At 46.4% G+C, this 27669-nt stretch overlaps 2 protein-coding genes across 8 annotated transcripts in view; one reads left to right on the top strand and one right to left on the bottom strand.

The window, feature by feature from the left end:
- Nucleotides 1–4269: 4269 nt before the first annotated feature.
- DNAJC18 (DnaJ heat shock protein family (Hsp40) member C18) lies at nucleotides 4270–13725 on the bottom strand. The gene is made up of 2 exons (XM_029580849.1): nucleotides 13461–13725; nucleotides 4270–5735 (listed from the first exon to the last, which is right to left on the bottom strand). The coding sequence occupies exon 2, from the start codon at nucleotides 5545–5547 to the stop codon at nucleotides 4429–4431; it is 1119 nt and encodes a 372-aa protein (XP_029436709.1). The 5' UTR covers nucleotides 5548–5735; nucleotides 13461–13725; the 3' UTR covers nucleotides 4270–4428.
- Nucleotides 13726–13787: 62 nt separating this feature from the next.
- The window catches only part of LOC115078147 (methylcrotonoyl-CoA carboxylase beta chain, mitochondrial-like), a 42034-nt gene continuing 28152 nt past the window's right edge, over nucleotides 13788–27669 (top strand). Inside the window, exons 1-2 of one of the 7 annotated variants that reach the window (XM_029580843.1) lie at nucleotides 13804–13947; nucleotides 15706–18133. In XM_029580843.1, the coding sequence (XP_029436703.1) occupies nucleotides 15748–17580 (1833 nt within the window). In that variant the 5' untranslated portion in view covers nucleotides 13804–13947; nucleotides 15706–15747 and the 3' untranslated portion in view covers nucleotides 17581–18133. Of the gene's footprint in view, nucleotides 13948–14278; nucleotides 14654–14683; nucleotides 14820–15145; nucleotides 15208–15705; nucleotides 18134–27669 lie in introns of those variants that run through there. The other 6 variants (XM_029580848.1, XM_029580845.1, XM_029580846.1 and 3 more) reach the window with 6 other exon arrangements.

Genomic DNA, 27669 nt, shown 5'->3' with positions numbered 1-27669 from the left:
TTCAGAATGCCGCAGCTCGGATCCTGACAGGAAAAAAGAAGTTCGAGCACATTACGCCAACTTTGATAGCATTACACTGGCTGCCTGTAAATTTTAGAATACATTATAAAGAGGCATGTATAATACACACTATAATTTATGGAGAAAGAACGGAATGGCTTAATGCCGCTTTGCGATTACATGTCCCACAAAGAAGCCTTAGATCCGCTAATAAAGGTCTTTTATCAATTCCCATTATTAAATCGGCACACCTTAGTTAAATACGAGAAAGGGCACTCTCAATTGCAGGATCAAAGCTGTGGAATACATTACCAGTTCAACTGAGAATGCAGCAGGAAAAAAATAAATTTAAAGCAGAACTTAAAACTTGGTTATTCCATGTGGCCTATAGCGAAGAGGAGAAATAGATATGCATGTAACTGTAACAGGTGGCTTAATGGTTTTTTTCTTTTATTTTTAACCTTAAATAATACTGGAAGTATATTTTATGCTTTTAGTATTTTATTGGTTTATTATTCACGGCTTCGGATATTACTTTTTATTAATTTATTTCTTTTGTATCGTTCTTTAAAATTATCTGTGTTATTATCATAAATCGATTGTAATTTCTTTTATCGTATTTTAATGAAATGTTAACCGCTGTGAAGGCTGTGCTGAGACAGCGGTATATAAGCAACAATAAACCTTAAACAGTGTGGAAAGCATGCGAGAGCCGTAAAATTTTATTAAAAAACGACATGAGGGGCAATTGCCAAACAGCCCATCCAGTCTGCCTCTCCACTTCTCCTGCTCAGTTTTATAGTCCCTTCCACAGAGATCCTCTGTTTTCTTGAGTTCTGATACAGCGCTTACCTCCATTATCTTTCCATACAGAAATATTTCCTTGGATTACATGGGAATAATAGAAATGTCATACTGGGTAAAGCCAAATAGCCATCACTTCAACATCCGGTCTCTTAAAAGTGGCCAGTCCAGATCACTAGTACCTGGAAGGATCCCAAGAGCAGAATCATTCCTTGTTGCTCATAAACAGGAATAAGCAATGGCTTTCTCGTCTACAGGGCTAATGATGGTTTATGAACTTTTCTTCCAGAAACTTGTCTAAACCTTTTTAAGCCTATTTATGCTAACTCCTTTCACCACATCCTCTGGCAACAAATGCCATAGTTTGTGTGGAGAGTGAAAAAAATACTTTTGCCAATTTGTTTTAAATGTGCAACCCATCAGCTTCCTGTAGTGTCCCCTAGTCTTAGTACTGCTGGAAAGGGTAAATAACTATTCCCTATTTCACCCCACTCGTGATTCTATCATATCTCCTTTCAGCCATCTCTATACCACCCCTGGACCCTAAAGTGATGAATGAGTTACAAATTGGCAAGGCAAATCTGTCTTTTAACCTATTCAGTCTGAAACTTGGCAGTTATATGTCATTACCTTGCTGAATACGTTATATGGATAATATCATTTAAATGAGGTTTCTGCAACCTTTTTCTTTGGGGAGAGGAAGGTAATTTCTTTTCTCAAAATGTAAGGTGTTTGTTTAGGGCTTTGCAATATTTCGACGCAGCAGTGCAGCTCTGAGGGATATCTGAGCCCCAAACTATTTGGGAATGTTTCAGCAAGCTGCAAGCGCAAACCCCGTGAGGTTATGTATGTTATGTCCAAAGGTTTCAGACGAATCTGGAGGGAGGAAACCAGCTCAGATGAGACAGAGTTGCATCAGCACCCTAGCAAACAGCCAGATGCCACTTGTGACATATAAAAATCACTGATAAATTCACAATAAAAGAGTAGTTATGTGCAAAGATAATGTTAGGAGGACCCCGCAAGAATTTTTCTTTTTATCATTTCGAAAGAAATTCCAAGTGCCGCCACATGAGGAAAACCTCAGTCCCAGTATGGTCTCCTGTCTATTTGCTTTTTCATCCAGGGAGAGGTCCACTGTCAAGTTGGATTCAGGATATACATGCTGAGCCTAAATGATCGACCAACACCACCTACCCCAGCTAGAGAGGAATACAGCCTAGTAATGGGATCTCCATTAGCCTCCGTGAGGAGGAAACTGGTGGCTGGGTTCCTTCTGGTGCCAACTTTCATGAGACTCCAGGTGACAGTGGAAGAAGTTGCATCATCGAGCCCAGTGCGCCAAGTCTACAACATCTGAATTGGTGTAACCTGGAGCAATGGAGCTAGTAAGGCCTGCAATGTCTTTGTCTGCTGGCGAAGCATCTGCTTCTGGAGTAAGTGCTTCTATTTGCCCAGTCATGTCTGTGGCTTTCTCCTGATTGACTTCTAGGTCCAACTAACAAAACCTTGGAGAGTATCTGGAATGCTATGGCTTCCATAGTACAGTCTATTGTTTCAGCAGCATTAATTATATTATTCATTATAGAACGCAGGATCAGGAGGATAAAATTATCTTAAATATTGGGATGATTCAGAAATTAGAGCAGTCGACCACAAAATGTCCTCTGCACAAGCAAGTTTGATTCAAGACAGGAATGTGATTTCTCATAGAGAGGAGAATAGTGCTACATTTTCTGTCTACATGTTCTGAATCTTCCAAAGGTTCCTGTCTTCGCCCAAAATTTATTTACATTAGTGTTTCCTAACCTAATATAGACCTAATCAGGTGTGCCACAGATCCAGACCTGCACCTGGGTCTGGCTCTCAGCACCTCACAGCAACAACAGTCACCAGTGGTGGCTCTTAAATATGTAGAAGCTCCTTTCTGAGAATGTGTAATCTTGTATGCCTCTTCTTCCTAGCTACAGTATAAGCTCCAGAGTGTGGGCAGCATGCAGTGCATGGATACCCAGGCTCTGCTTTGTTCGGTACACACAGTGCCTCCTCATCTTCCCCATCCTGAGCTTCCTTCTTTGAATCCTTTTAGATTTTGTGCTAACCCCAAGTTGAATGAAACAGGGAAAGCAAGCACTGAGCACTAGATGTGACTCATTTTGAGTGTTAGGAGCAGCAACAGCAGCAGTGGAAGAGCTTTGGCAACCACCTGTGACAGTCAAGGTAACTATGGCCTGTGTCATATCAACATTTCCCCTTCTCCTGCACTTGTATATAAAGGGAATTGGCCCATGGTGATGAGTTCAGATGCACTTCTGCCCCCTCTCCTCGTTTCAAAATTTGGAAGAGAAACTTATGGGCTTTCAGTGCTTCCTTAGCTCTTCTTTTGATCATACAAGTCATCTCCATGTAGTGGTACCTGACCCATGGAGGTTGGTGTGCCACATAGCTATTTTGTTAAAGTAGGTGTGCTTTGGGTTTAAAAAGGTTGGGAAACGCTGATTTATAGGCTTTGAATGTTCCAGAGAAAGGTTGCCCCCATCATTAAGACCTTTTATTTATTTACTTCAAGAAGTAAATAAATAAAAGGTCTTAATGATGGGGGCAACCTATCACTGCCTATAATTTGAATCTTTCAGGCTTACTGGAGAGGCCCAAAATCGATGAAGAGAATAGAACCATCCTTTTGGTAACTTTTGTTTTTCCATATAATACAGATACTATCCGACAGTTGGGGGTTTTTTGGAACGGCAAAGGCTGGATACCTTTAGATTTTTGTAAGAGTACATAAGTTAGATCGAAGATTCCAATATTTGTTGGGAGCCTCAGTTGTAGCTGGATTGCCTTGTAAATGTTTACTTACATTATTGAATGTGAGCTCTGTGTTCTATGAACTGTCTCAGCTGCATTTTTTTCTAGCCGCTTGGTACTCCGAGAGGTGAAGATTAAATAGATGGTTTGTGACAGATTGGTACAGAGATCCTTCTACATAAAAGGGTGAGCGCTAATCTTATTGCCAGTTTCCATTTGCATGGTTGTGTACCTTGCTCTCAGGTCTTCTACTTTACATCCCCCATCTAATCGAATTACATTGAAGTATATCTCAAACTTTTCTTTGTGATGTTACGGAAGTATTTTATGGTTATGTACTTTTTCTTTTTCAAGTTATACTTGATGCACTTGAATATTGAAAAAAGCATATTGAAAAAACATTCACAATAAAAAAAGTCTGTCTGCTCCTGGTCCTCCTCTTTGTCCCTGCAAGGAGTCTCAAGGTTCTAGCTTTACACTACCATTCTCCTCAAATACCTCCTTATGGAGAAAGATCAAGTATATGACTTATTTTCAAAGTTCCTATCACGAAAATATTCCTTCAACTTGCACTTTCTCTTCCTTCTCTGTGTGGCAAGTGAAAAGCCATGATCAAAACTATTCCCAATACTTCCCAAAGAATGACAAAAAGATCAGTGCAAACACAAATGGCCATGATATGATTCCAATATTAGATCAAATACATCAGATAGCAAGTCCCATAGCTTCCCAAGACCTCCTGACTTCAGGACTGGCAAGAGGGTGATTTATAAACCATAGCATATACAAGTTGGCAGTGTGAAGTAAGGATGCATATCACACACCCTGTTGAAGTCCGATGAGTTTTGAGAGCTTACGGCAGCTGTCCAATTGGAGTGACTCTGCCTTTTGTCTCAGCCGTTCATCCCGGTAGAGCTGGGCCAAGTTGGTCAACTCAGACTTCTGCTGCTTCTCCTTCCAACAGTTTGCTTGGATGTTATCCATAAAGTCTCTTTCCACCAACCTCTCCAGATCCTGGAGAGAGGCACCATGGTAGGACTTCTCAAAGTTTTTGCTCACAAAATAGGGCACCTGCAGGTTTTGGGTCTCCCGATTGATCACATGACCCAAGGAGGGCTTCTGGAAGAGACTGTATGGTGGACTGGTGGCCATCAGCTGGGCCACAACAGACACTACTACTAACAAAAGCACAGGCAACAGCTGTAGGAAAGCAGAGTACATATTCTGAGGCCTAGTCTCATTCTCCTCCATTTCTCGTGGACGCTCATTCCGGTGGCGTTGGCGGTAGGAAGGTGCATGGGAAGAGCCGTTGGAAAACATGTGAACATTCCCTGTGGGAAACCGGCCACCAAAGAACATGTCAAAGAGCTCCTCAGGCTTCATATTGGCCTCAAAGTTCTGGTGGCGGTGGTTGTACCACACCTGGGTGTTTTTTGGTGGCAGTGGCACCTCCTCCCTATACTCATCATACCGTTGCCGATTCTCTGGGTTGCTCAACACAGCAAAGGCATTGGCAATGACCTTGAAAGCCTCTGAGGCACCAGGGGTGCTGTTCTTATCTGGGTGATACCTTAGTGCCAGTCTTCGGTATGCCCGCTTAAGGTCATCTTCGTCAGCATCCCTGGAGATCCCCAGGATCTGGTAGTAATCCTGGCATTCCTGGATGCGAGTCACCTCATTTGGCTGCTTTTCTTTGCAACTAAAGACACTGGGCCGGATGGGTATCTCCTCATTACCAGAGCTATTGCAACTGCAGCCAAATGGATTTTGAAATGGGTAGTGGCCCCTGCGGATTGCCTCAATCAGAGCCTCAGCACTCTGGGTGGGGTAGATTCTTTGAGCCTGGTACAAATAATTCAAAGCCTCTTCTGGCCTCCTGGACTGCAGGTGAACCCTGGCTGCCCTCAGCAATCTCTCAGCTCTCTGCTTCTCCATTTCAAGTTCAGTTCAACTCATACAGGAGGAAAAGAACCAGGAAAGGGTGCCAAAATGCTGGAGTTAGCCAAGAAATCCATTTTCACTAGGTATGGCACCTCTGTGTATAACTGCAGAGCAGGCAAACAAAACTTTCTGAGCTTCCTAACAAGCTTCGTGTGCTGGTCAGAGCCAGGAAGTTTCTGGTCCTGTAAAGAAAGAAGGACAAACAATTATTACAGCACTCTTTTCTTATTAAGATACCTAGAGAGTTCAGCCTGACTGGTTGGGAGAGGGAGCGTTAGTCCCTAAGAAAATCTTGTGTTGTAGTCATAACAGAGGGAGATGCACTAAACATTCTCATAAATTCTAAAAATATGGAAAAAAAATCCTTTAGTATCAAAGTTTATTTAACAAACATAACATCATGTGTGGCAAATATTGGAAGCTCTTGCCTCATGGAATCCTAAAGCTTTTTCCCAGGTTTTCTTGTCCACAAGGAACATTATTAGGCATAGTCCAACCAATTTTCAGCATGGCAGCATCCCAATTAGCATGGTCTCCTGTGATTCGGTGCACACAGTTCCCACTGCAAGAAATAGATGGGGGGTGGGACGGGGGGACAAGGTTGAACAGTAGTAGCAGCACGATGTCATCGGCTGACACATCTCTCCTCTTCCCACTAGCATACTAATCTAATTGTAGCAGAAGCAGCTCTTCCACTTCACTCGCACAAGGGGCCCAAATGTCATGGCTATACATCAATGTGACATTGTGGCCCATATGCAGGGGAAAAAGAAGGGGCAAAGGAGCTGCTTTTGCTATTGTTAGATTAGGATATCTAGATTGGCAGCCAGTGGAGAGGGATTAGAGATGCACCAATTGTGTTTGGGTGAGGTGGTGGAAATCAGGGGAGTGGAGTGTATGTCTCATTGAGAAAGGAGATGATGGATGCAGGGAGAATGAGGAAATCGGAGGAAATGTCAGAAGAAAAGGACCAAATGGTCCATTCAGTCTGCCCAGTAACTTTGTGGTAGTATCTGCTGTGCCATGTAGGTTACCCCATGCTTAGCAGTTTCCCAGACTATAAAAGTCAGGGCACTCATTGATTGCTGTTGAATCCAATTCCCTGTTATGCCTTGCCGTTGAATCAGAAAGCAATGTCTGAGTTGCATCAAAGTATCAGTCTTATTGGTTAAGGGTAGTAACTGCTGCATCAGCAAATTACCCATATACTTGTTTCCCCAAACCGTAGAAGTCAGGGCCCTCGTTGGTCACTGTATGAAGCAGACAGCAATGATGGAGTTGCATCAACACTATCAAGGCTCATTCCTAATGGTACTAATTGCCGCACCATCAAGTTATTCTATGCACTCTTTTCTTCCTCTCCATCCTTTATCCTTTAAGGATCCACAGTATGACTGAGGGAACTGGAGGGGTGTAAGCAAAGGGAATAATATTGGGAGGACAGATGTGAGTGGTTCAAGAAAATTGGTTCTTACCTGCTAAATTTCCGTTCCTGTAATACCACAGATCAGTCCAGATGGAGGCAGAGAACAAAACTTCGAGGCAGGGCTATATAACTCTAGTGCCATCTGCAGCTCCTCAGTATTGGTCGATCCCCAAGCAAAAAAACCACTGAAACTAACTTTAAACATCTAATCACCCTGAACAAGGCGAACATCAAAAAAACCAAAAACAGGAGGGTTGGATTCCCCTAAGTGGGATGTACCAAAGCCACAATATTCTGGGGAGGGGGATCCTGAAAGACCCGCTCGAAGCACTCGTTCCTCAAAATTGGAGTCCTCCGGCGCTTTAACATCCAAGCGGTAATGCTTGGAAAAGGTATGCAGAGAGGCCCTGTGGCGAAACCAGCTGGCATGCTGCCCAAAAGTCTGCTTGTGCCCTCGTCGAATGCGCTGTCAAGCCGACCGGAACGCAGCGGCTGTTGCAAATATATGCTGAAGCAATGGTCTCCTTTAGCCTCCTAGACAGAGTGGCCTTGGTCGCCTTGTCCCCTTGCCTAGGACCACCAAACAGAACAAATAAATGATCCGATTTCGGGAAGGGATTGGTGATCTTCAAATAGCGCAAAAGAATCAGATGCACATCCAACAAATGCAGGTCTCTATCTGTTGTTGAATTGCGGGACCAGCCTGGGAAGCCAGGGAGCTCTACCGACTGATTAATATGAAATGCAGACACCACCTTAGGCAGAAAGGACGGCACTGTGCGTAAGGACACTCTGTCCGCTGAAATCCGTAAAAACGGATCCCGGCAGGACAGAGCCTGCAATTCAGAAATGCGTCGCACTGAACAAATAGCTACTAAGAAGACCGTCTTCAGGGTCAGGTCCTTGAGAGAAGCCTGACCCACTGGCTCAAAGGGCAGAACACACGACGCCCGTAGGACAAGGTTCAAGTTCCACTCTGGGCATAGTTTCCGAACAGGCGGCTTCAAATGCTTGACCCCTTTGAGGAAGCGAACCACATCGGGGTGGCAGGCCAGGGATCTGCCATCTATTCGTCCCCTAAACATCCCAGAACGGAAACCTGAACCCGTAGGGAATTGTAAGATAGGCCCCTGGAGAGACCCTGCTGCAGAAAGGCCAGAATATGAGGGATGAGTGCCGACCTCGGCCCGATCCCCTGTTGCGCACACCAGGACTTGAACACTGTCCACACTCGCATGTACGCCAAGGAAGTAGAAGGGCGCCTGGCCTATAGCAGCATGGCAATCACCAGCTCTGAATATCCCTTCAGCCGCAGTCGTCGCCTCTCAAAAACCAAACTGCGAGAGAGAAGCAATCCTCCCGATCCGAGAAGATGGGACCCTGACGCAACAGGTTCGGTAAATGCGCCAGCCGTAAGGGCTAGTCCGTGGCTAGTCATACCAGATCTGCAAACCAAGGGCGACGTGGCCACTCTGGAGCCACCAGCACTACCTGACCTCGGTGCGTTCCACTCTTCTGAGGATTCGACCGAGAGGCCAAGGAGGAAAGGCGTACTACAGAATCCCTGTCGGCTATTTGGACACCAGGGAGTCGTGACCTACCAACCCCATCTCCTTCCGTTAATTGAAAAAATGCATCGTCTTCGCATTGAGGTGGGTCGCCATGAGGTTCAACTGGGGAGTCCCCCATCTGGCACAAATGGAACTGGAACGATGGCTTGCAGGCTTATCAGACGGCATAGCGTAGCCTCCACCATGGTTCACTTGTTTAAGTAAGAACAGTGCGACATCAGCAAGGCGTCTCTGGGAGGGTGAGAAAATTCTAAGGCGTAACCTACGCGGATCACCTGCAGTACCCACTGATCGGTCGAAATTCTTGCCCACTCCTCGTAGAATTGGAACAGCCGTCCACCTACCAACGCCTCCGGGGAGTGGGTGCTCCTGATTTCATTGGGAGACTGCCGGCTCCAGCTCCCTGGCCAGAACCTCCTCTCGCAGCCCGGTTGGGTCCCCGAAAGGACTGTTGATGTCCCGAGGAAGGCCTAGATCCATAGGAAGCGGAGGAACCCCCCCCCTTCCCAACTTAAATCTTCTGGAATCTCTAACCCAGGTCCTTGGGGCAAAGGCTTTCCTAAAGGGCTTTCTATCCTCTGGGAGCCTATTTCCTTTGGATTCTCCCAGCTGGTCCAAGTCCTCGCCAAACAGGAGCTCCCCCCTGAAGGGAAGATTGCTGTGGCTCCAGAATTGGTCAGCTTTAGAAGCTGACCAATTCTGGAGCCACAGCAAGTGTCGGGCCGCCACTGAAGAGACCATGGAACGCGCAAATATCAGTACCAGGTCATACACGGCATCCGCCGTGTAAGCCACCCCGCCTCCAGGCGCGCCACCTGTGCCTGGGACATGATCTCCGAGGCGGCCAGGTCCTGTGGTTGCTGAATCCAACACAGGCAGGCGCGCTGCATCATACTGGCACATACAGCCGCTCTGAGGCTCAAAGCCGAGACTTCAAAAAGGTGCTTCAGTTGACTTCCAATTTTTGATCCTGGGCATCCTTCAAGGCCACTGAACCTGCCCACAGGAATGGTAGTCTTCTTAGTAATGGCGGTCGCATCTACCTTGGGGGTCCGTAAGGACTCCAAATGCTCTTCCGACAGCAGATACAGCTTGGCCTACCTTGGCCTACCTTGAGGCCAGCCTCTGGGGCATCCTACTCCCTGCTGATAAGCTTCTGAATTTTCTTTGGAATTGGGAAAGCCAAGGGGGGTCCTCGCAGCCCGTCCAGGACCAGGTTGACCCCTTCACTGACCGAATCCTCCTGTGACAGTTTGAGCCCCAGTTCCTCCAGCACCTGGGAAATAAGGGGACGCAATTCCTCCTGTTTAAACAGCTGGACTACCCGAGGGTCATCACACCCCCCTCCCCCAGGGGCATCCAGCAACAACGAATCGTCCCCGCCGGCATCTGGGTCCGGATCAGGGTCAGAGTCATGTGGCAGCCTAAGGGCCCGGAGAAGGTAGAACCTGTGTCTTTAACTTGGCAGAGCCACTAGCGCTGTCCTAAGACCTCCTCTTCGCAGCCTTCCTAGCCAGGAAGGCCTCATGCATTAGTAGCACAAACTCCAGGGAGAAACCTCCGGGTCCCACATCATTGCTACTGGAATCCGAAGTTATATCCTTTGGATCTCCCTGGCCCGGTTCTACCACTGCTGGGGAAAGCAGGGGGGGGGGGGGGCACACTTCCTTAGCTTCCTTCCCCCTGGGTAACCTTTGACCCTGGGGGTTTAGCTTTCGTTCCTGCTCGTCCCCCATGCACGCACTTAGGCTGTCTGAGCTTCGGACCCCTGGCAGATGACCTCTCCCCAGCAGCACATGAGGCACAGAGAGAATGAGCATCCAACTCTAAAACCAGGCCACAGGCCCTACAGACCTTCACCAGGGCACTTTCAGACATGGCAGTCCTTCCCCCAGCTCCCCTGGGGTCCCAGAAGGAGGAAAAATCGGTCAGTCTGAGCACTAGCGTGGGACCCGCGAAAAAAACCCCAAAATGGTTCCAAAAATAGTCTGAGCTCAGCGCTCCACGGAGGAAGAAAGCAGTTAAAAATTACTGCAAACCTCCGGTTTAACTGCCCAGGCCCTCAGAATGCCTGCCCTGAGGCCAAAAATGCCCAGGAGCTACTTCCCCGACCTGAGGAGGCTCTGGGCACTAGGATGCTCTTCCTCCCCCAGCCGAGCACTGCCTGAAACGGCAAGCCTCAGAGAAAAGCCCCTGCTCAGTAACAAAAAATCCCTACAGGGGTACTTTCTTTTAGGAGGCGCTGGAAGAGTGCTCCGGCACGTGGAGGGAACCAGTTCCCTGGCTATCCAACTCCTCGAAATCCAAGAGCTCTACAGCCGGGGGTGTCCAACCCCCCCAATCGCCCTGCTCCACCCAAGGGAAGGCCCGCGATTGGAACCTCACACCTCGGGGAGCCCTGCAAAAACTCAGTTCAGAGCTGCAGTATGCACGACCACCTCTGGAGACAGAGAAATACTGAGGAGCTGCAGATGGCACTAGAGTTATATAGCCCTGCCTCGAAGTTTTGTTCTCTGCCTCCCTCTGCTGGTGGAAGTGCATAATCCACTGGTCTGGATCTGGGAATGTCCAAGAACTCTCTTTTTCCTCCTCCCCTAGTCCATTCCCCTCTCCTTCCTCTGCCCTTTCTCCTTGAGATCCCATTTTCATCTCCCACCTCCAAGATCCCTTCTCATATTTATTTATTTAATGGCTTTTATATACCGACGAACGTTGGGAACATCTCATCGGTTTACAGAGAACACAAACTTAGCAACAGGCTTTACAATTAACGCAAGATTATATGAAGAACAGTTAAACCATTAGAATTTACATATAACAAGTTCGTTTTTACAAGTAACAAATAGGGGAGGAGGAAATGTGAGTTAAGGTTAGTTAAACTTGGAGGAGCAGGAAAATTCCGAGAATTGGGGGGGATCCCTACATTTAGAAGGGGTAAATATACATGTGTTTGAGAATATAATGTTCTTATATACAGTTGTAATGCCTTTATATACACTTAGAGGAATATAAAGGGAGGTGGAAAGGAAGAGGAAAGTAAGTGTAATGGCAATGGAGAGGATAGGGGGTGGGGTGGAAGAGGGAGGAGAGTGGAAGAGGGAGGCCATGGTGCTGTGGAGGCCATGAAGAGGGTGGGGGGAGGGGTGGGGGAGGAAGTCGGGATGGAGTAAGGGAGGGAGTGCGGGTGAATGGGCGTAGGTTAGGTGTATGAGTGCTTGAAGAACCAGGTCTTGAGGTTTTTCCTGAACATTTTTGGGCAGGTTTCTAGGCGGAGGGAGGTGGGTAGTTTGTTCCAGAGGAGAGGGCCTGCTAGGGAGAGGGCCCTTTCATTTGTGGTGCAGAGCTTAGTGAGTTTGGGTGAGGGGGTATGTAGTGTGGCCAGATATTGTTTTCTAGTGGGTCTGTTATTGTTGTGAAAGGAGAGATGTTCTTTGTACCAGTGCATGTTCTGGTTGTGAAGAGATTTGTGTATTAGGGTGAGGGCTTTGAAGGTGATTCTAGATGCTACGGGTAACCAATGTAGCTGTTTGAGTACCGGGGTTATGTGGTCATTTTTGTGGGTGTTGGTGAGTATCCGGGCAGCTGCATTTTGGAGGAGTTGTAACAGCTGTATGGTGCTTTTAGGCAGGCCTAGGAGCAAGGAGTTGCAGTAATCTATTTTAGATAATACGAGGGCTTGTAGTATGGTACGGAAGTCGCTGAGATGTAATAGAGGTTTGAGTCTTTTTAGGGTGTGCAATTTGAAGAAGCAGTCTTTGAGGGTATTATTGATGAATTTTTTGCAGTTGAGGTGGCTGTCAAGGTATACGCCGAGGCTTCGTACATGGGTAGGGAAGGTAATGTTGGTGGAGGGATCATTGTTATGTGTGAGTGAGGGGGTCATAGGAGGAGTGTGGGAGATGTTGGGGGGTGATATCCCGGATGGGGGGTGATATCCCGGATCCTGTCCCCTACTTCTATTCTTTATACCCCTACTCCTTCCACAATAGCAATCACTAAAATCCCTCCCCACAGAAAACAAAAAGATCAAAGAAAAAGCAGGTGAAGACAGAGAGGGGGGCAGAGGGGCAGACAGATAGGGGGACAGAGACAGAAAGGGGAAAAAGAGTAGAAGGGTGTGGAGGTTGGTTGGTTTGGCCTCCTAACTAGAAAAGCATTCCACTGCTCCTGGAGTCAATGCTGTTTCTTTGGCACTTATTTATTCACAACCCTAAACAGAAAAATTTGTTACTGGAAAGGCAGCATTGCTGGCTCTTTCTCTCTGGTATAAAAATCTCGCATATCCCAAGCTTTGTTACTGAAGCTGGAGGCACACACTGCTAGCTCTGTCTCTTTGATTACCGTACATCATCTTCTCATAATCAAAGCTTGAATCTGATGAAGTGGACTCTTCCTCCATGCCTCAATAAATCTGTTAGTCTACAAGGTGCTATTAGTCAGTCATTTTTTGCTGCTACAGACAAACATGTCTATCCCTCTGAAAGTTTTTACCCCTCGACCTTGTGTCTGTGGATTGAGAGATGGGAGAAACCATTGCTGGCTCTGTCTCGCTGGTAATAATCTCATCAAGGTCTCCCTGCTTTGTTACTTGATGGAGGAGGGCAAACCATGCTAGCTGTGTCTCTCTGGTATGTAATCTTACGTATCCCTCGTTTTGTTACTGGGAGAGGGGGGTGGGGGGTTTAAATCACTGGTAAAATCTAAATTACGGGTTTGATCTCAGTATGGTCTCTTTTTGGACCTTTGGCTGCGACCCAGAACCTGTACTATAGGAGGAATTAACACCCTGCGAACCGCCTACTAAAATGAACAATAGAAGTTACTGTTGCATGAGGGGGAGGGGAAAATGGCCCTGCTGACACTAGCTCCCCGGTATATAATTTCCTCACACATGCTGTAAAGTCACTTACATTTGGCATGGAAAAACCCTCCTGCGCCTCCATTCAGTTCTCTCTTCGCTTGTGATGCCCGTTAGCGTGCGCCGTCTATATCTGTCTGAACCCAAAAGGAGTGAGGGCATCTGCTTCGACCTCCCCCTTCTAGGATCCTTAATCTACTTGACAGGCCAGGGGCTGCAAAATTCCTGAGGATAACATTAGCACTAAGCCCCCCTCCCCCTCCTTATCTACTGCCAGTAGTTTCAGGAATGGTGGGTGTTAATTACATGCTTGCAATGTCCAGGGCTGTTGGGAACTGTAGTCCTGCAAGTAGGAGGCGAGAGGGGTGCGTGCCGGCGTAAAAACCATAGAGAATCTAAAGCAGAGGAGGCTAGAACGACGAAAGTGACGTCAGTGCGGCCATCTTGATTATGGAGCAAAGCTGGAAAAAACATGAATACCTGGGAGCAACCGGATTTGGGCTTTAGTCTGAACTAATGACAGTACATCATTTTTGGCGGTGAGCAGAGGCAGTGAAATTAAACTACAGCCTGAGTGGGGGAAAAGAAATGTCCCCTCCCTTAAAATCAGGAAACCTTAGCTTCATAAGTTTCTAATAGGTTGCCAAAGCAATACATGAGATAGTTAAAAAAAAGAGGGAGAATATATATTATTTCCTATCTGTATTTTGTAATTTTATCGGTATTTTAATAAATAAAATTACAAAGTACAGATAGGAAATTTAATAAAAAATAACCCCTGGTTCTGGTGAAGTTCAAGATTGTCTCTGATTAGGTTTCTGGCATGGTCAAAGGATGTGACATTTTTCTGTTGTTTCTCCTGTCCCTCAGAATTATACAAAGTTCTTCCTGCTCATTCTTTTGTGGGAAGTCCTTTATTTTCTCTATCAACTTTGGAAATGTACAACTTCGAAATCTTTATATTTTGTTCATTTAAAGCAAATACGTTTTGATACCTCCAGTGTTGCACTGCACGCACAATTTTTTCTGGGATTTCCGGTTCCGTTTTTGCACGGGTCTGTTTCTAGTGTATGGTCTCTTATTCCGTATTGGTGAAGATCTCCGTGTTCATAGTGTGTGACCGAGGAAAAATATTCTAACGCACAGATTCTGTGCGGGAACTAACAGTCCAGGTTGTTGTGTTTTCCCAATAGGAAATGTGTTCTCGTTCTCTCCTTTCTACTGTTTTCCAAAGCTGAAACGGAGGTAGGGGATTTGCAGGAAACAATTCAGACAGCAGAGGAAAATTGTATCAAAGAGTTAAAGCCTGGGAGGGAGGGGCCTCCCTGCAGGGTTCCCAGGAATGCAGAAACCAGAGAAGAGTCTGAAGTTTGTCAGGAAAGATAAGAATACTATTTTGAATAATAGAAAGGTTTATAGACTTTACATTGAGGGGGTGACAGGCGTTGGAAGGTTTAAAGCAGAGCTTTCCAAACTGTGTGTCGGGACACGTTAGTGTGTCGCCTGCAGTGTGCAAGTGTGTCGCGCAAGCCCGGTCAACTCTGATGCGAGTTTGGGCTTTTTTTTTTTCTAGAGATTCACTTTTTTTTTTTGGTTTATGGGTTGCTTATTATTGGGTGATTTTTGCTGTCAATCGCGTTTTTTTGGGGGGCTTGGTGGGTGGAACGAGCCCAGCCATCCTTGCATTGGCTGCTGCTGCCGATGAGGCCTGGCCATGAGGAGTACTGACTGCAAGCAGCAGTGTCTGGTGATCATGGAAGGGAGTGAAGCACTTAACTGGCAACAATCAAAAAGACGAGGTACAGGAGTGTGGGGAGAGAGATGAGTGAGTGGGGGGCAAACGTACTGGGGGGACAGACATGTGCTTGAGGGGGAGAGATATGAGTGTGTGGGGGCCAGACATGTGCTGGGGGGAGGAGAGAGATGAGTGTGTGGGGGACAGACAATTTGTTTTATTGTTTCTCATAAATTATAACAATAACATGAATCTTGGAATATATATTTTTAATATAAATTTAAGGTTTTCATGAGATAGGTTGTATTGTGAAACATTTTATTTATGTATATATTTAAGGAAACATACATAAATTGTCGAAATATGTTTCGTTCGTTTAACCTTTAACCTCTGGTTTACTAGTAGACTGAATTACCGTGTCGTGAAATTATGTTTGTCTAAAAAGTGTGTCACCAACATGAAAAGTTTGGAAAGCTCTGGTTTAAAGGTTATTAAGGGGATTGATTGGCTGTGCAGCAATTGGTTAGAATGTTTTTCACTGAGAATCTTTTCTGTCCTATAGTCTCCTGTGTGTCTGAACGGAAAGGCTCCTCGGGTTTCCACCATGCTGCTCCTGGTGCTCGGATCACTACCTTCACTGTCCTCTGCCTGCCACCTTCTCTCAAGGTTATTGAACTCACAACTACTGGCCAGAAGCAAATATAAACAAGTTTACAAAGGCTGTATGTCACTATGGCTGCAGCAAAGCGGCCAGCACACTGCAGACAAAGTGACCAGCAGCAGCTCTTCCTATAGTCTTGTGGATGACAACCCAAAAGGAAAGCGACTGCGCCCAGCTTACCCTGTTCTGAATGGAAATATCCTGGACAGAGCTAGACATGTTTATGAGGCAAATGCAAGGAACAGCAAGATGTGTGGTCAAAAATATCGAGAGCTTCTGGAGAAGGTCAGCCAAGGAGGAGGGGAAAACGCAGTCCGGCGCCACACAGAACGAAATAAAAAAGTTCTGGTCCGAGAGCGTTTGCGAATGCTCCTAGATGAGGAGCCTTTCCTGGAGCTGTCCCCTTTTGCTGGTTTGGGATTACCATATGGTGATGTCCCTTCTGCAGGATGCCTAACTGGGGTCGGAAGCATTTGTGGCATCTGGTGTGTATTCATTGCGAATGATGCCACTGTAAAAGGAGGAACTATCTACCCAATTTCGGTAAAAAAACAACTCAGAGCGCAGGAGATAGCCATCCAGAATCGGCTTCCCACCATCTATTTAGTGGACAGTGGAGGGGCATTTCTGCCTCTACAGGCAGAGCTGTTCCCAGACGCATTCCATGGAGGCAGAATGTTCTATAATGAGGCTATTATGTCGGCCATGAAAATACCTCAGGTGGCTGTGGTGTGTGGCTCTTGCACAGCAGGTGGTGCTTACATCTCCACCATGGCTGAAGAGACACTGATTGTGGACAAAATTGGGACCATCTTCCTAGGTGGACCTCCTTTGGTGAAAGCTGCCACGGGAGAAGATGTTTCCCCTGATGACTTGGGAGGAGCGAAGCTCCATGCTAGAATCAGTGGTTGCGTTGACCATTTTGCCTCCTCCGAAAGAGATTCGTATGAGTGTGTCAGAAATATTGTTTCCACTTTGGATTTTCATCTTCCACGAGGTGGCGTGGTGGAGTACGAGGATCCACTCTTCAGCATCGAAGAGCTCCCAGGCCTTGCACCATGTCACTATAATTTCACTTTGGATGTTAAACTTATTTTAAGTCGCCTGACAGATGGCAGCAGGTTCCAGGAATTCAAGGCAGAATATGGAACAACATTAGTGACAGGATTTGCACATATAGAAGGCTATTTGGTTGGGATAGTAGCTAACAATGGAGAACTGACCCACAATGCATCACTCAAAGGTAGCCATTTTGTACAGCTGTGTGATCAGCGGAACATTCCCATCCTCTTTCTTCAGAATACTGCTTCACAAGCAGTCGTGGCAAATACTGCACAGGCTGAAGATCATGCCCACCGGCTGAAAGCTCAGGCCTCTATGATGGGCTCTGTTGCTTGTGCTACTATGCCCAAGATAACACTTGTGATTGGGGGCTGCTGTGGGGTAGAGAGCTTCGCAATGTGTGGAAGATCGTTCAATCCAAACTTTTTGTTCCTGTGGCCCAATGCAAGAGTTGCCATGATTGATCCAAGGAGCTCCTCAGTGAACTTGCAGATGGCAAGCAATGACTACAGTACAGACGCAGTAGAATTACAGCAGCTAAAGAGACAAATAGAGGAAGAAAGCACAGCCTTTTACTCCTCTGCTAGACTCTGGGATGATGGGGTCATTCTGCCTCAGGACACCAGGAAAGTGGTTGTGCAGTGCTTAAGAGTTATCAAACAGCAGATGTATCAAAATCCAGCTCTGCATAGCTCTCCTGTTCTCTGCACATGATTTTGGGGTTTCTCGACAGTGGGGTTTCCAATTCTACATCAGCTGCACTGGCTCCCAGTCGAAAGCAGGATACAATTCAAAACCTGAATAAAAAAGCCCCCAAGTATCTCTCAGCTTCTTTTCCCCTACACTTCCACTAGAGAACGCTGATTCTCCCAAATAACTCTATCTCCTCCCCTCTTTCAGCTTTAGCTAGACTATCCTGTACAAGACTTTGTGCCTTCAGTTGTTATGCTCCAAAAATCTGCAATAAGGTAACTGCTACTCCTACACCACAAGCCATTTACCTTACTTTCAGGATAAAAGCTAAGCCTTGGCCCTTTGGCCACAACTTCCCTTAGAATTACTCAGTCTTTCTGACCTATCTATCTGAACTATCTTGTGAGGGCTATAATTTATACGCATTGGCCTCGCAATGATATCTATTGTAAATGACCTTTGATTAATATACTGTAACTATTAGTTAATACTTGTTTTGTAATCTGCCTTGAAGCCACTCTTCAACAAAGGAGGAATATTAAATGTCTATCAATAAATAAAACTAAATTTTAAAGGGTTGCTTCATTTCTGATGCATTAAATCAAAATATGCTTAGCCCTTTGGCTGGTAAGACTGTAAATGTTCAGAGAAAAACTTTTATTTTCTCAAATTAATTTTTTTAACTGTTTGTTTAATAACTGATATGTTTCTTAAGAGAAAAGAAAGAGGGATGGGGCACAGAAGGTGAGAGAGGGGATAAAAAAAAAACCAGGAAAGGAATAATTTAGAGAAACTTCGGCACTAACCCAATGTTTTAGAAGCCAAGGGAAAAAAGACAATTTAGGGGTTTTTTCCAACATTTTTTTCCTATTTTTATTGAGAGCTTTTTGTGCTTATATTTTTTTTATTTTAGCTTTCTTTGCGCTCCATCCTCCAGACCTATTTTCCCCTTCCCTTCCATTCCCTCTCTTCTTTGTTGGCCAGTGGCAGCGCCTCTCCTGCCTGGGCTCAGCCCCAGCTGCCGACAGAAGTTCAGCTTGTGGACTTGGACAAAGGGCACCAGATGCCAAATTAAAGGTAACTTGGCACACAGCATATTTCTGTCCCTGAAGGAACTGTGAAGAAATAAGGGATCCCTATTATTAAAACTCCAAGCTGCTCAGTTTCCTTGGGTTGATCTGGATTAGTTGGTAATCCTAGTATACAGCTACCAGATAGCTCTATTCTGTAAAGGGGATAGGCAGAACCAGTCTGGATGTTACCCCACTACATGCATAGAGCTGTATTTCCTCTCTATTTTATTTTTAGAGAAACTAGAACAATGCCATAGATGATATGGTGGGGGTGGGTGGGGGCGGGGGAAAGGTAGTGGGGTGAATTTGGGAGGGGTGAGAGGCAATGGGCAGATGTTGGGCCAGGGAAGGAGGAGACAGGAGGATGGATGCTGGGGAAGGGGAAAAGGAGACAGGGTGGGATAGAAGGTATGGAACAGGGCAAGCAGGCAGGCAGATGCTGGGAAAGGGGTTAAAGGCAAGAAGATGGATGGTGGGAAAGAGGGACAGAAGGTGTCGGATGCTTCAAGAGGCAGCCCACACTCCCTGCCTCTTGAAGCTCTCCCCTCCCACCCCTACCCCCTGCTTCCTCCTCCCTCCCGCCCCCCCTTGAACTCAGCCTTGCCAAAGCCTTAACCCAAACAAGTAATTATTCTATTGATTTATTGTAAATAAGTACCCCGCCATAATTTATAGTTTTAGAACCCAGTTATAGTTATGTTCTTTTTTCTTATATTGCTCAATTATTGATTGTTACTCTCTCTCCTCCTGCCCTATCCTTTCTCGCTGCTCTTGCCCTGCCCCTCTCTCACCCTCTTCTTGTCTGCTCCCCCTTCCCCCCCCCCCCCTGTTCATTGTATTTTCTGCCTGCCTCAGTTTTTTGTAAATCGGCATGATATGTCCTATGAATGTCGGTATATTAAAAGTTTCATAAATAAATAAAAATAAAAAGGGGTAGAAGAAGTAGATACTGGACAAGAGAGAAATGGAGGGTTAATGGCGGCAAATGGTTAACAATAGGAATGGAGGGATCCTTTTCCTGTTCACTCGGAAAGGTGTTGTGCACAACAGTGAAGTTGGGCTGAACAGAGGATAGGGTGAGAGAAAGCAAATGTTGCTTACCTGTAACAGGTTTTCTCACAGGACAGTAGGATGTTAGTCCTCACATATGGGTGACATCACAGGATGAAGCCCAATCACGGAACACTTTTGTCAAAGTTTATAGAACTTTGACTGGCACCTAATGGGCATGCCCAGCATGGCACTAACCCTGCAGCCAGCAGGGTCCCCCTTCAGTCTTGTTTAAAAGCTACAGGAAGTGCCGAAAAATAAAATAAGAAATGTAACGAACCTAACACCGCGGGGTGGTGGGCGGGTTTCGTGAGGACTAACATCCTGCTGTCCTGTGAGAACACCTGTTACAGGTAAGCAACATTTGCTTTCTCACAGGACAAGCAGGATGGTAGTCCTCACATATGGGTGAGTACCGAGCTGAAGATGTCTGAGAAATGCACCAAATGTACCCAGGTGTACGAAGCACTAGGACTGGGGTTGAATTTGGCGAAGGGCATCCTGAACCCTAACGGGCAGGCGGAAGGGTGTTGGTACGTCAAGTTGTAAATAGGTTGCGCAAGACAGACTGGCCGAAGATGGAATCTTGTCTTCCGGCTTTGTCCAAGCAATAATGGGCTGTAAAGGTATGAGAGAACTCGATGTTGCAGCCCTGCAAATGTCAGGAAGCAGCACCGAACGTAGGTGTGCTACTGAAGTCGCCATGGCCCTCACAGAGTGTGCTTTAACATAGTCTTGAAGTGGAATGCCCGCTTGCTGATAGCAAAAGGATATGCAGTCCGCTAACCAGGAGGAGAGAGTCTGGTTACCCACAGGCTGCCTCAATTTGATGGAATGGAAAGAGACAAACAATTGAGTGCTTTTCCTGTGGGCAGCTGTACGGTCTAGATAGAAAGCTAGAGCCCGTTTACAGTCAAGGGTATGCAGAGCCTGCTCTCCTGGATTGGAATGGGGCCTGGGAAAAAAGGTAGGTAGTATAATGGATTGATTAATGTGAAACTCCGATACTACCTTAGGTAAGAACTTAGGGTGAGTGCGGAGTACTGCCCGGTCCTGCAGAAGTTTAGTGTAAGGCGGATAGGTAACTAGAGCCTGTAACTCACTAACTCTACGAGCAGAAGTGATTGCCAAAAGGAAAATCACTTTCCATGTGAGATAGCGAAGATCACAGGAATGGAGAGGCTCGAATGGTGGTTTCATGAGCCAACCCAAAACCAGGTTGAGGTCCCAAGAAGAGGCCGGGGGACACAGTGGAGGCTTGAGGTGGAGCAAGCCCTTCAGAAAACGTGTTACGAGGGGCTGTACTGAAATAGGAATGTCCCCGATACGTTTATGGAAGGCGGCTACTGCACAGACATGCATTCTGATGGAGGAAGGTTTTAGACCTGATTCTGACAAGTGCCAGAGATAGTCTAGAAACTTCGTGGTGGGACAGGTAAAGGGGTCAAGGGATTGAGAAGAGCACCATGACTTAAACCTGTTCCATTTGTAAAGGTAGGATTTTCTCGTGGAAGGCTTCCGCGAAGCAATCAGGACACGGGAAACTGGTTCTGAATGGTTAAGTGGCTGAAGAATTAACCTTTCAACATCCAGGCCGTCAGGGACAAGGCTTGAAGATTGGGGTGGCGTAGGCACCTGTCATTTTGAGTGATCAGAAGCAGGTCCTTTCCCAAGGGAATGTGCCTGCGAATGGAGAGATCCTGAAGTATTGGAAACCACATTTGGCGTGGCCAGTGAGGTGGTATCAGGATCATGTTTCCCTTGTCCGGGTGTAATTTCACAAGAGTCTTCGAGAGAAGTGGAAGTGGAGGGAATGCATATACGAGACCACGAGGGAATGCATATACGAGACCACGAGAAGGAGAACGCATCTCTTGGCTGAGAGTGTTGGCTGTAAGTGAGAGAGCAAAAGTTCTCTACTTTGCGGTTTTGAAATGTTGCAAAGAGATCTATATGACAGTAACCCCATTGTTGGAAGATCGAGTTCGCCACTGAGGGGTTGAGAGACCACTCATGCATTTGAAAGGTGCGACTCAGCTTATCTGCCAACACATTGTCCACTCCTGGCAAGTAGGTGGCCCTGAGGTACATCGAGTGGGAGAGGGCCTCCGCCCATATCCGTGCAGCTTCCTGACACAGAAACGTAGGAGCCCGTCCCTCCTTGTTTGTTGATATACCACATGGCCACCTGGTTATCTTTCTGAATCAGGATGACTTGATTGGACAGGCGATCCTGAAATACCCTGCGAGCATATCTGATTGCTCGAAGTTCCAGGAAATTTATTTGGTGTTTGGCTTCCTCTGAAGACCAAGATCCTTGTGTCTGCAGTTTGGCCACATGGGCTCCCCAGCTGAGGTTTGAAGCATCAGTGGTGAGAATTATTTGAGGGTCTGGAGCCTGGAAGGGCAAGCCTTGGCGTAGATTGATGTGATTTTTCCACCAAGCTAGAGACTGACGGAGTGAGTCGGTGACGTGGGCAATGGTCGACAGGAGCTGAATGGATTGAGTCCTTAGAGTCCACTGCATGACTCTCATGGCCAAGCGGGCCATTGGGGTAACCTGAACTGAGGATGCCATGTGTCCCAGTGGGATGAGGAAGTGGCGTGCAGTCGTGCGGTGCTGAGACTGTAGCTGGTATGCGAGAGAGATGAGAGTGAAAGCTCGCTGTCGAGGCAGAAAAGCTTTTGCTTTGCAAGGTGTCCAAGTCTGCCCCTATGAATGATAAAGTTTGAGATGGGACTAAGTAGGATTTGTCAAAGTTGACGAGAAATCCTAGCGAAATCAGTATGTAGGGACAACAGAGTAGTTTGCTGAGTGGGAGCCCTGATCAACCAATCGTCTAGATAGGGGTAGACGAGAACACCTTGAGTCCTGAGGAAGGCTGCAACTACTACGAGGCATTTTGTGAAGACTCGAGGTGCAGGCGCGAGGCTGAATGGAAGCACTTGGTATTGATAGTGCTTGGGGCCTACCAGGAATCTCCAGTATCTGCGATTGAGATGGAGTTATCGCAATATGTGTGTATGCATCCTGGAGGTCTAGAGAGCAGAGCAAGTCTCCTCTTTGCAAAAGAGGAAGAAGAGAACCCAAGGTTACCATTTTGAACTTTTCTCGATGGAGGTACTTGTTGAGGGCACGTAGGTCCAGAATTGGTCGACCGCCTCCTGATTTTTTGGGGATTAGAAAGTACCAGGAATCCTGTTCCAGGAGGATGGAGTGGTCGAATGTTCTCCACGTCGGTAGAGGTGGGGAGTCCGGTGGAATGGAGAGAAAGTTGAGATGATAACCTTGAGCGATTATCGCTAGGACCCACTGGTCTGAAGTGATTGAGTGCCACCTGTTGTTGAAATGGCACAGTCGACCTCCCACTGGTATCTGTGGCAGTGGAAGCTGGCTGCTGCTCCCTATGCAGGTGTCAAAAACCGGAAGCAGGGCCCAGCTGAGCAGCTGCTTGAGGCTTTTGTTTTTGTAGTTGACAAGACTGGGTTTTTTGGAAAGGTCTCATAGAACGAGTTCTAGATGGTGGTGGGTAGGATTTCCTTGGACGGAAGAATGACTTCTTAGCGTCCTTTCGGAGAGGCTGTTTTGAGGAATACTCAGAAGGCATCAGAGAGAGGGTCTCATGATGGTCCTTGAGTTCCGCCACCATCCATTGAAATTGCTCGCCAAACAGATTGTCTCCTACACAGGGCAGGTTGGATAATCTGTCCTGTACTTCAGGGCGAAGGTCCGAAAACTTGAGCCAGGCCCATCTTCTTGCCGAAATAGCAGCTGCAGATACCCTGGTAGCAGTGTCAAAGATATCGTAAGATGATCTTATCTCATGCTTGCCTGCCTCAAAGCTCTTGTTCACTAGGGTTTGAAGTTGATCTTGGAACTGTTGAGGCAGGAAGTCTGTTAATTCTTGTATCTGGTTAAATAAGACCATGTTGTATTGGGTCATATATAGCTGATAAGAGGCAATTTGGGAGATGAGCATTGAGCCCTGGAAGACACAGCAACCAATGGCATCTAGAAATGTCTGCTCCTTGCCTGGGGGAAAGGAAGAGTGGGGTTTCGATCTCCTTGCCCTCTTTTGGGCCGATTCTACAACCACAGATTGGTGATCCAACTGAGGTTTTTGAAAACCTGGGGCTGACTGTACCAAATAAGTGGTGTCAGCCTTCCTGTTGACTGGAGCAACAGAGCCAGGGTGTTCCCAGTTCTTCTTGAGGCGATCCAGAAGAACCTGGTGAATAGGGATGGAGGTTATTTCCTTGGGAGCATCCAGGAATTGCAACAGCTCCATCATTTGATGCCTGTCATCTTGTTCAGTCTGCAATTGGAAGGGAACCAATTCAGACATCTCCTTCACAAAATTTATGAAAGAAAGGTCCTCTGGAGGAGAACGCTTCCTGCTTTCAGTAGAAGGTGGTGAAGGCAAGTCATCTGTGTCTGGTGAAGAATCATCAGCCCAGGTATCATCGGGATCAACACCTGCCCCTCTAGGAAGCAGAGGGGGACGGAGTGGTGGAATTCCTGAAGGCCCAGGTCTAGGCTCTGAAGGAATCAAAGGAGGAATTGGAGGCACCAATGAAGGCATCAAAGGTACGGTGCAGGCATTGATGGATGGATCGGTGGCGTTGGACGCATCGGCATCGATGGCTGAGGCATCAGTAAGACTCCTGATGGAGGGATGCGGAACGGTGTTTCTCCTCCTGATGACAAAGTAAGAGGAGAGGGTACCGGAGCCATCCCGATGATGAGGCTCACGGGGCTCCTCCCCTTGGGCAGTACCATCTCTCACCTTGGCCCAGGGCCCAGATACCCACAATTCCTAACATCTGCTTCACTTTTTTGAAGGAGTTATTAATATGTAGATAAAGGTGAACCGGTACATGTAGTGTATTTGGATTTTCAGAAGGCATTTGACAAAGTTCCTCATGAGAGGCTTCTTGGAAAAGTAAAAAGCCATGGGATAGGTGGCGATGTCCTTTCGTGGATTACAAACTGGCTAAAAGACAGGAAACAGAGTAGGACTAAATGGACAATTTTCTCAGTGGAAGGGAGTGGGCAGTGGAGTGCCTCAGGGATCTGTATTGGGACCCGTGCTTTTCAATATATTTATAAATGATCTGGAAAGAAATACGACGAGTGTGGTAATCAGATTTGCAGATGATACAAAATTATTCAGAGTAGTTAAATCACAAGCAGATTGTGATAAATTGCAGGAAGACCTTGTGAGGCTGGAAAATTGGGCATCTAAATGGCAGATGAAATTTCATGTGGACACAATGTTAAATTCCATGGACCCCGGATGCTGGGCTTGATGGACCCTTGGTCTGACCCAGTATGGCATGTTCTTATATTAGAAGCTACCACCCAGGAAAGAGATCTAGGCGTCATGGACAACACATTGAAATCGTCGGTTCAGTGTGCTGCGGCAGACAAAAAAGCAAAAATTATTTGAGACCGCACCTTGAATATTGTGTACAATTCTGGTCGCCGCATCTCAAAAAAGATATAGTTGTGATGGAGAAGGTATAGTGAAGGGCGACCAAAATGATAAAGGGGATGGAACAGCTCCCCCTATGAGGAAAGACTAAAGAGGTTAGGACGTTTCAGCTTGGAGAAGAGATGGCTGAGGGAGGATATGATAGAGGTGTTTAAATTCATGAGAGGTCTAGAACAGGTAAATGTGAATCGGCTATTAATCAAGTTTACTTAGGGAATTGATTGCATCAGTAGCATGAGATGATCGTAGTGTTTGGGTAATTGCCAGGTTCTTGTGGCCTGGTTTGGCCTCTGTTGGAAACAGGGTGCTGGGCTTGATGGACCCTTGGCCTGACCCAGCATGGCAATCTCTTATGTTCTTACTCTTTCAGATAATAGAAGAACTAGGGGGCACTTCATGAAGTTAGCATGTGGCACATTTAAAACTAATCAGAGAAAGTTCTTTTTCACTCAGCGCACAATTAAACTATGGAATTTGTTGCCAGGGAATGTGGTTAGTACAGTTAGTGTAGCTGGCTTTAAAAAAGGATTGGATAAGTTCTTGGAGGAGAAGTCCATTATCTGCTATTAATTAAGTTGACTTAGAAAATAGCCACTGCTGTTACTAGCAACAGTAACATGGAATAGACTTAGTTTTTGGGAACTTGCCAGGTTCTTATGGCCTGGATTGGCCACTGTTGGAAACAGGATGCTGGGCTTGATGGACCCTTGTCTGACCCAGTATGGCATGTTCTTATGTTCCATTTATTTTGTTTTACCCAGAAGGAAGGGATCCTTTCGACCAATCCTGCATCTCAAAGGAGTCAATTGACATTTTTACTGACTCATTTCCATATGGAAACTCTGTGTTCCATAATAATAGCAGTACAATCAGGGGAATTTCTCACATCTCTGGATCTGATGGAGGTATATCTGCATATTTCCATTTGCCGGGAGCATCAACAATTCTTGCGGTTTGCATTCTGGGATGTCATCAGTTTCAGGCCCTGCCCTTCGGGCTGGCCACTGAGCCAGGGCCTTCTCCAAGGTCTTGGTAGCGGCATCTTTGCACAAAGACGGAATCCTGGTTCACCCATATCTGGAGACTGGTTGATTTGGGCCAGATGTGTGGAAGAGAGTCATCTGGATTCACACAAGGAGGTCTCCTTATTGCAAGAGTTAGGCTGGGTGGTGAAATTGGCCAAGAGCAACTTATGGCCATCTTAGACACTGGAATATCTTGGCATTCATTCTGATACAAAGTAGGACAGAGTGTTTCTGCCAGATAGTTGCATTCAGAAGTTGATTGCTCAAGTTCAATCCCTGAGAAGGGCTATTTGCCTGACAGTGAATTCTTATCTTCAGGTGCTGGGTTGGTGGCAGCCACCTTGGAGGTTGTCCCTTGGGTAAGAGTGCACATGTGGCCTCTTCAGTGCATGTTGCTTTCCCGGTAGAGTCCGCAGTCTCAGGACTATATGATAAGGCTTCACTTGCCATTACAGGCAAGCATTCATTTACAGCAATGGTTGCAAGCATATCATCTCGGGAAGGGAGTATCCTTAGAGATGCCAGAATGGTTAGTGCTCACGATGGATGCGAGCCTTCAGAGTTGGGGGTCACATTGTCAGGATTTGCTGGTGCAAGATCATTGGAACGTCAGTGCAGCATCAATTGATTGGAAGCACTTGTGGTTCAGCTGGTGTGCTTGAGGTTCACCGATCATCTAGAGGCTTGGGCGGTCAGAATAATATTGGACAATGCAACGGTGGCTTACATCAATCAGGGTGGATTCAAGAGCCTACAAGTATCAGAGGAGATAGATTCACTCATGGAATGGGCAGAGCAACATCTTTTAGGAATATCTGCCTCCCATTTTGCCAGAAAGGACAATTTAAGGGTAGAATTTCTCAGCAGACAGAGCTTGGACCCAGAAGAGTGGGGTTGTCGAATGAAGCCTTTCAACTCATAGTGGCATGATGGAGTTGCCCATCTCTGGATTTGCTGGTGACCTCAATCAACATAAAAGTTCCACGGTTCTTCAGTCGCAGAAGAGATTTGAAAGGTCTGGGTATCGATGCTCTCATTCAGGTGTGGCCACTGGGGGGGCCCTTCCCGCCATGGCTGCTGATAGGCAGGATCATTTGAAAGATTGCAAGCCAGGCCGAAATTGTGCTTCTGGTGGCCTCAGATTGGCCCCAAAGTCCATGGTATACAGATCTGCAGAGGCTACTGGTGGGCAGTCCTGCTGAGGCAGGGACCCATTCAACACAACAATCCGGGTCAATTTTGTCTTATGGTTTGGCCCTTGAGAGGGCTCATTTATTGAAGCGTGTTTATTCTGTTGCAATGATTTCCACTTTGCTCCAGGCTAGGAAACTTTCTATGTCTCTGGCTTATGTTACAGTTTTGAAGAGTTATTGAGGCCTGGTGTGAGGAGCAAGGTTTTCATCCTGTAAAGATGGAAATTCCATTAATTTTGGAATTTCTGCAGGAAGGATTACTTAAAGGCTTAGC

This window comes from Rhinatrema bivittatum, chromosome 16 (assembly GCF_901001135.1).
Source record: "Rhinatrema bivittatum chromosome 16, aRhiBiv1.1, whole genome shotgun sequence".
Taxonomy (NCBI): Eukaryota; Metazoa; Chordata; class Amphibia; order Gymnophiona; family Rhinatrematidae; genus Rhinatrema; species Rhinatrema bivittatum.
This window is presented reverse-complemented; position numbering and strand designations above follow the sequence as displayed.

What these genes read in the sequence shown, in the direction of transcription:
- DNAJC18 (XM_029580849.1), bottom strand. Translation starts at nt 5,547, where the DNA reads ATGGAGAAGCAGAGAGCTGAGAGATTGCTGAGGGCAGCCAGGGTTCAC.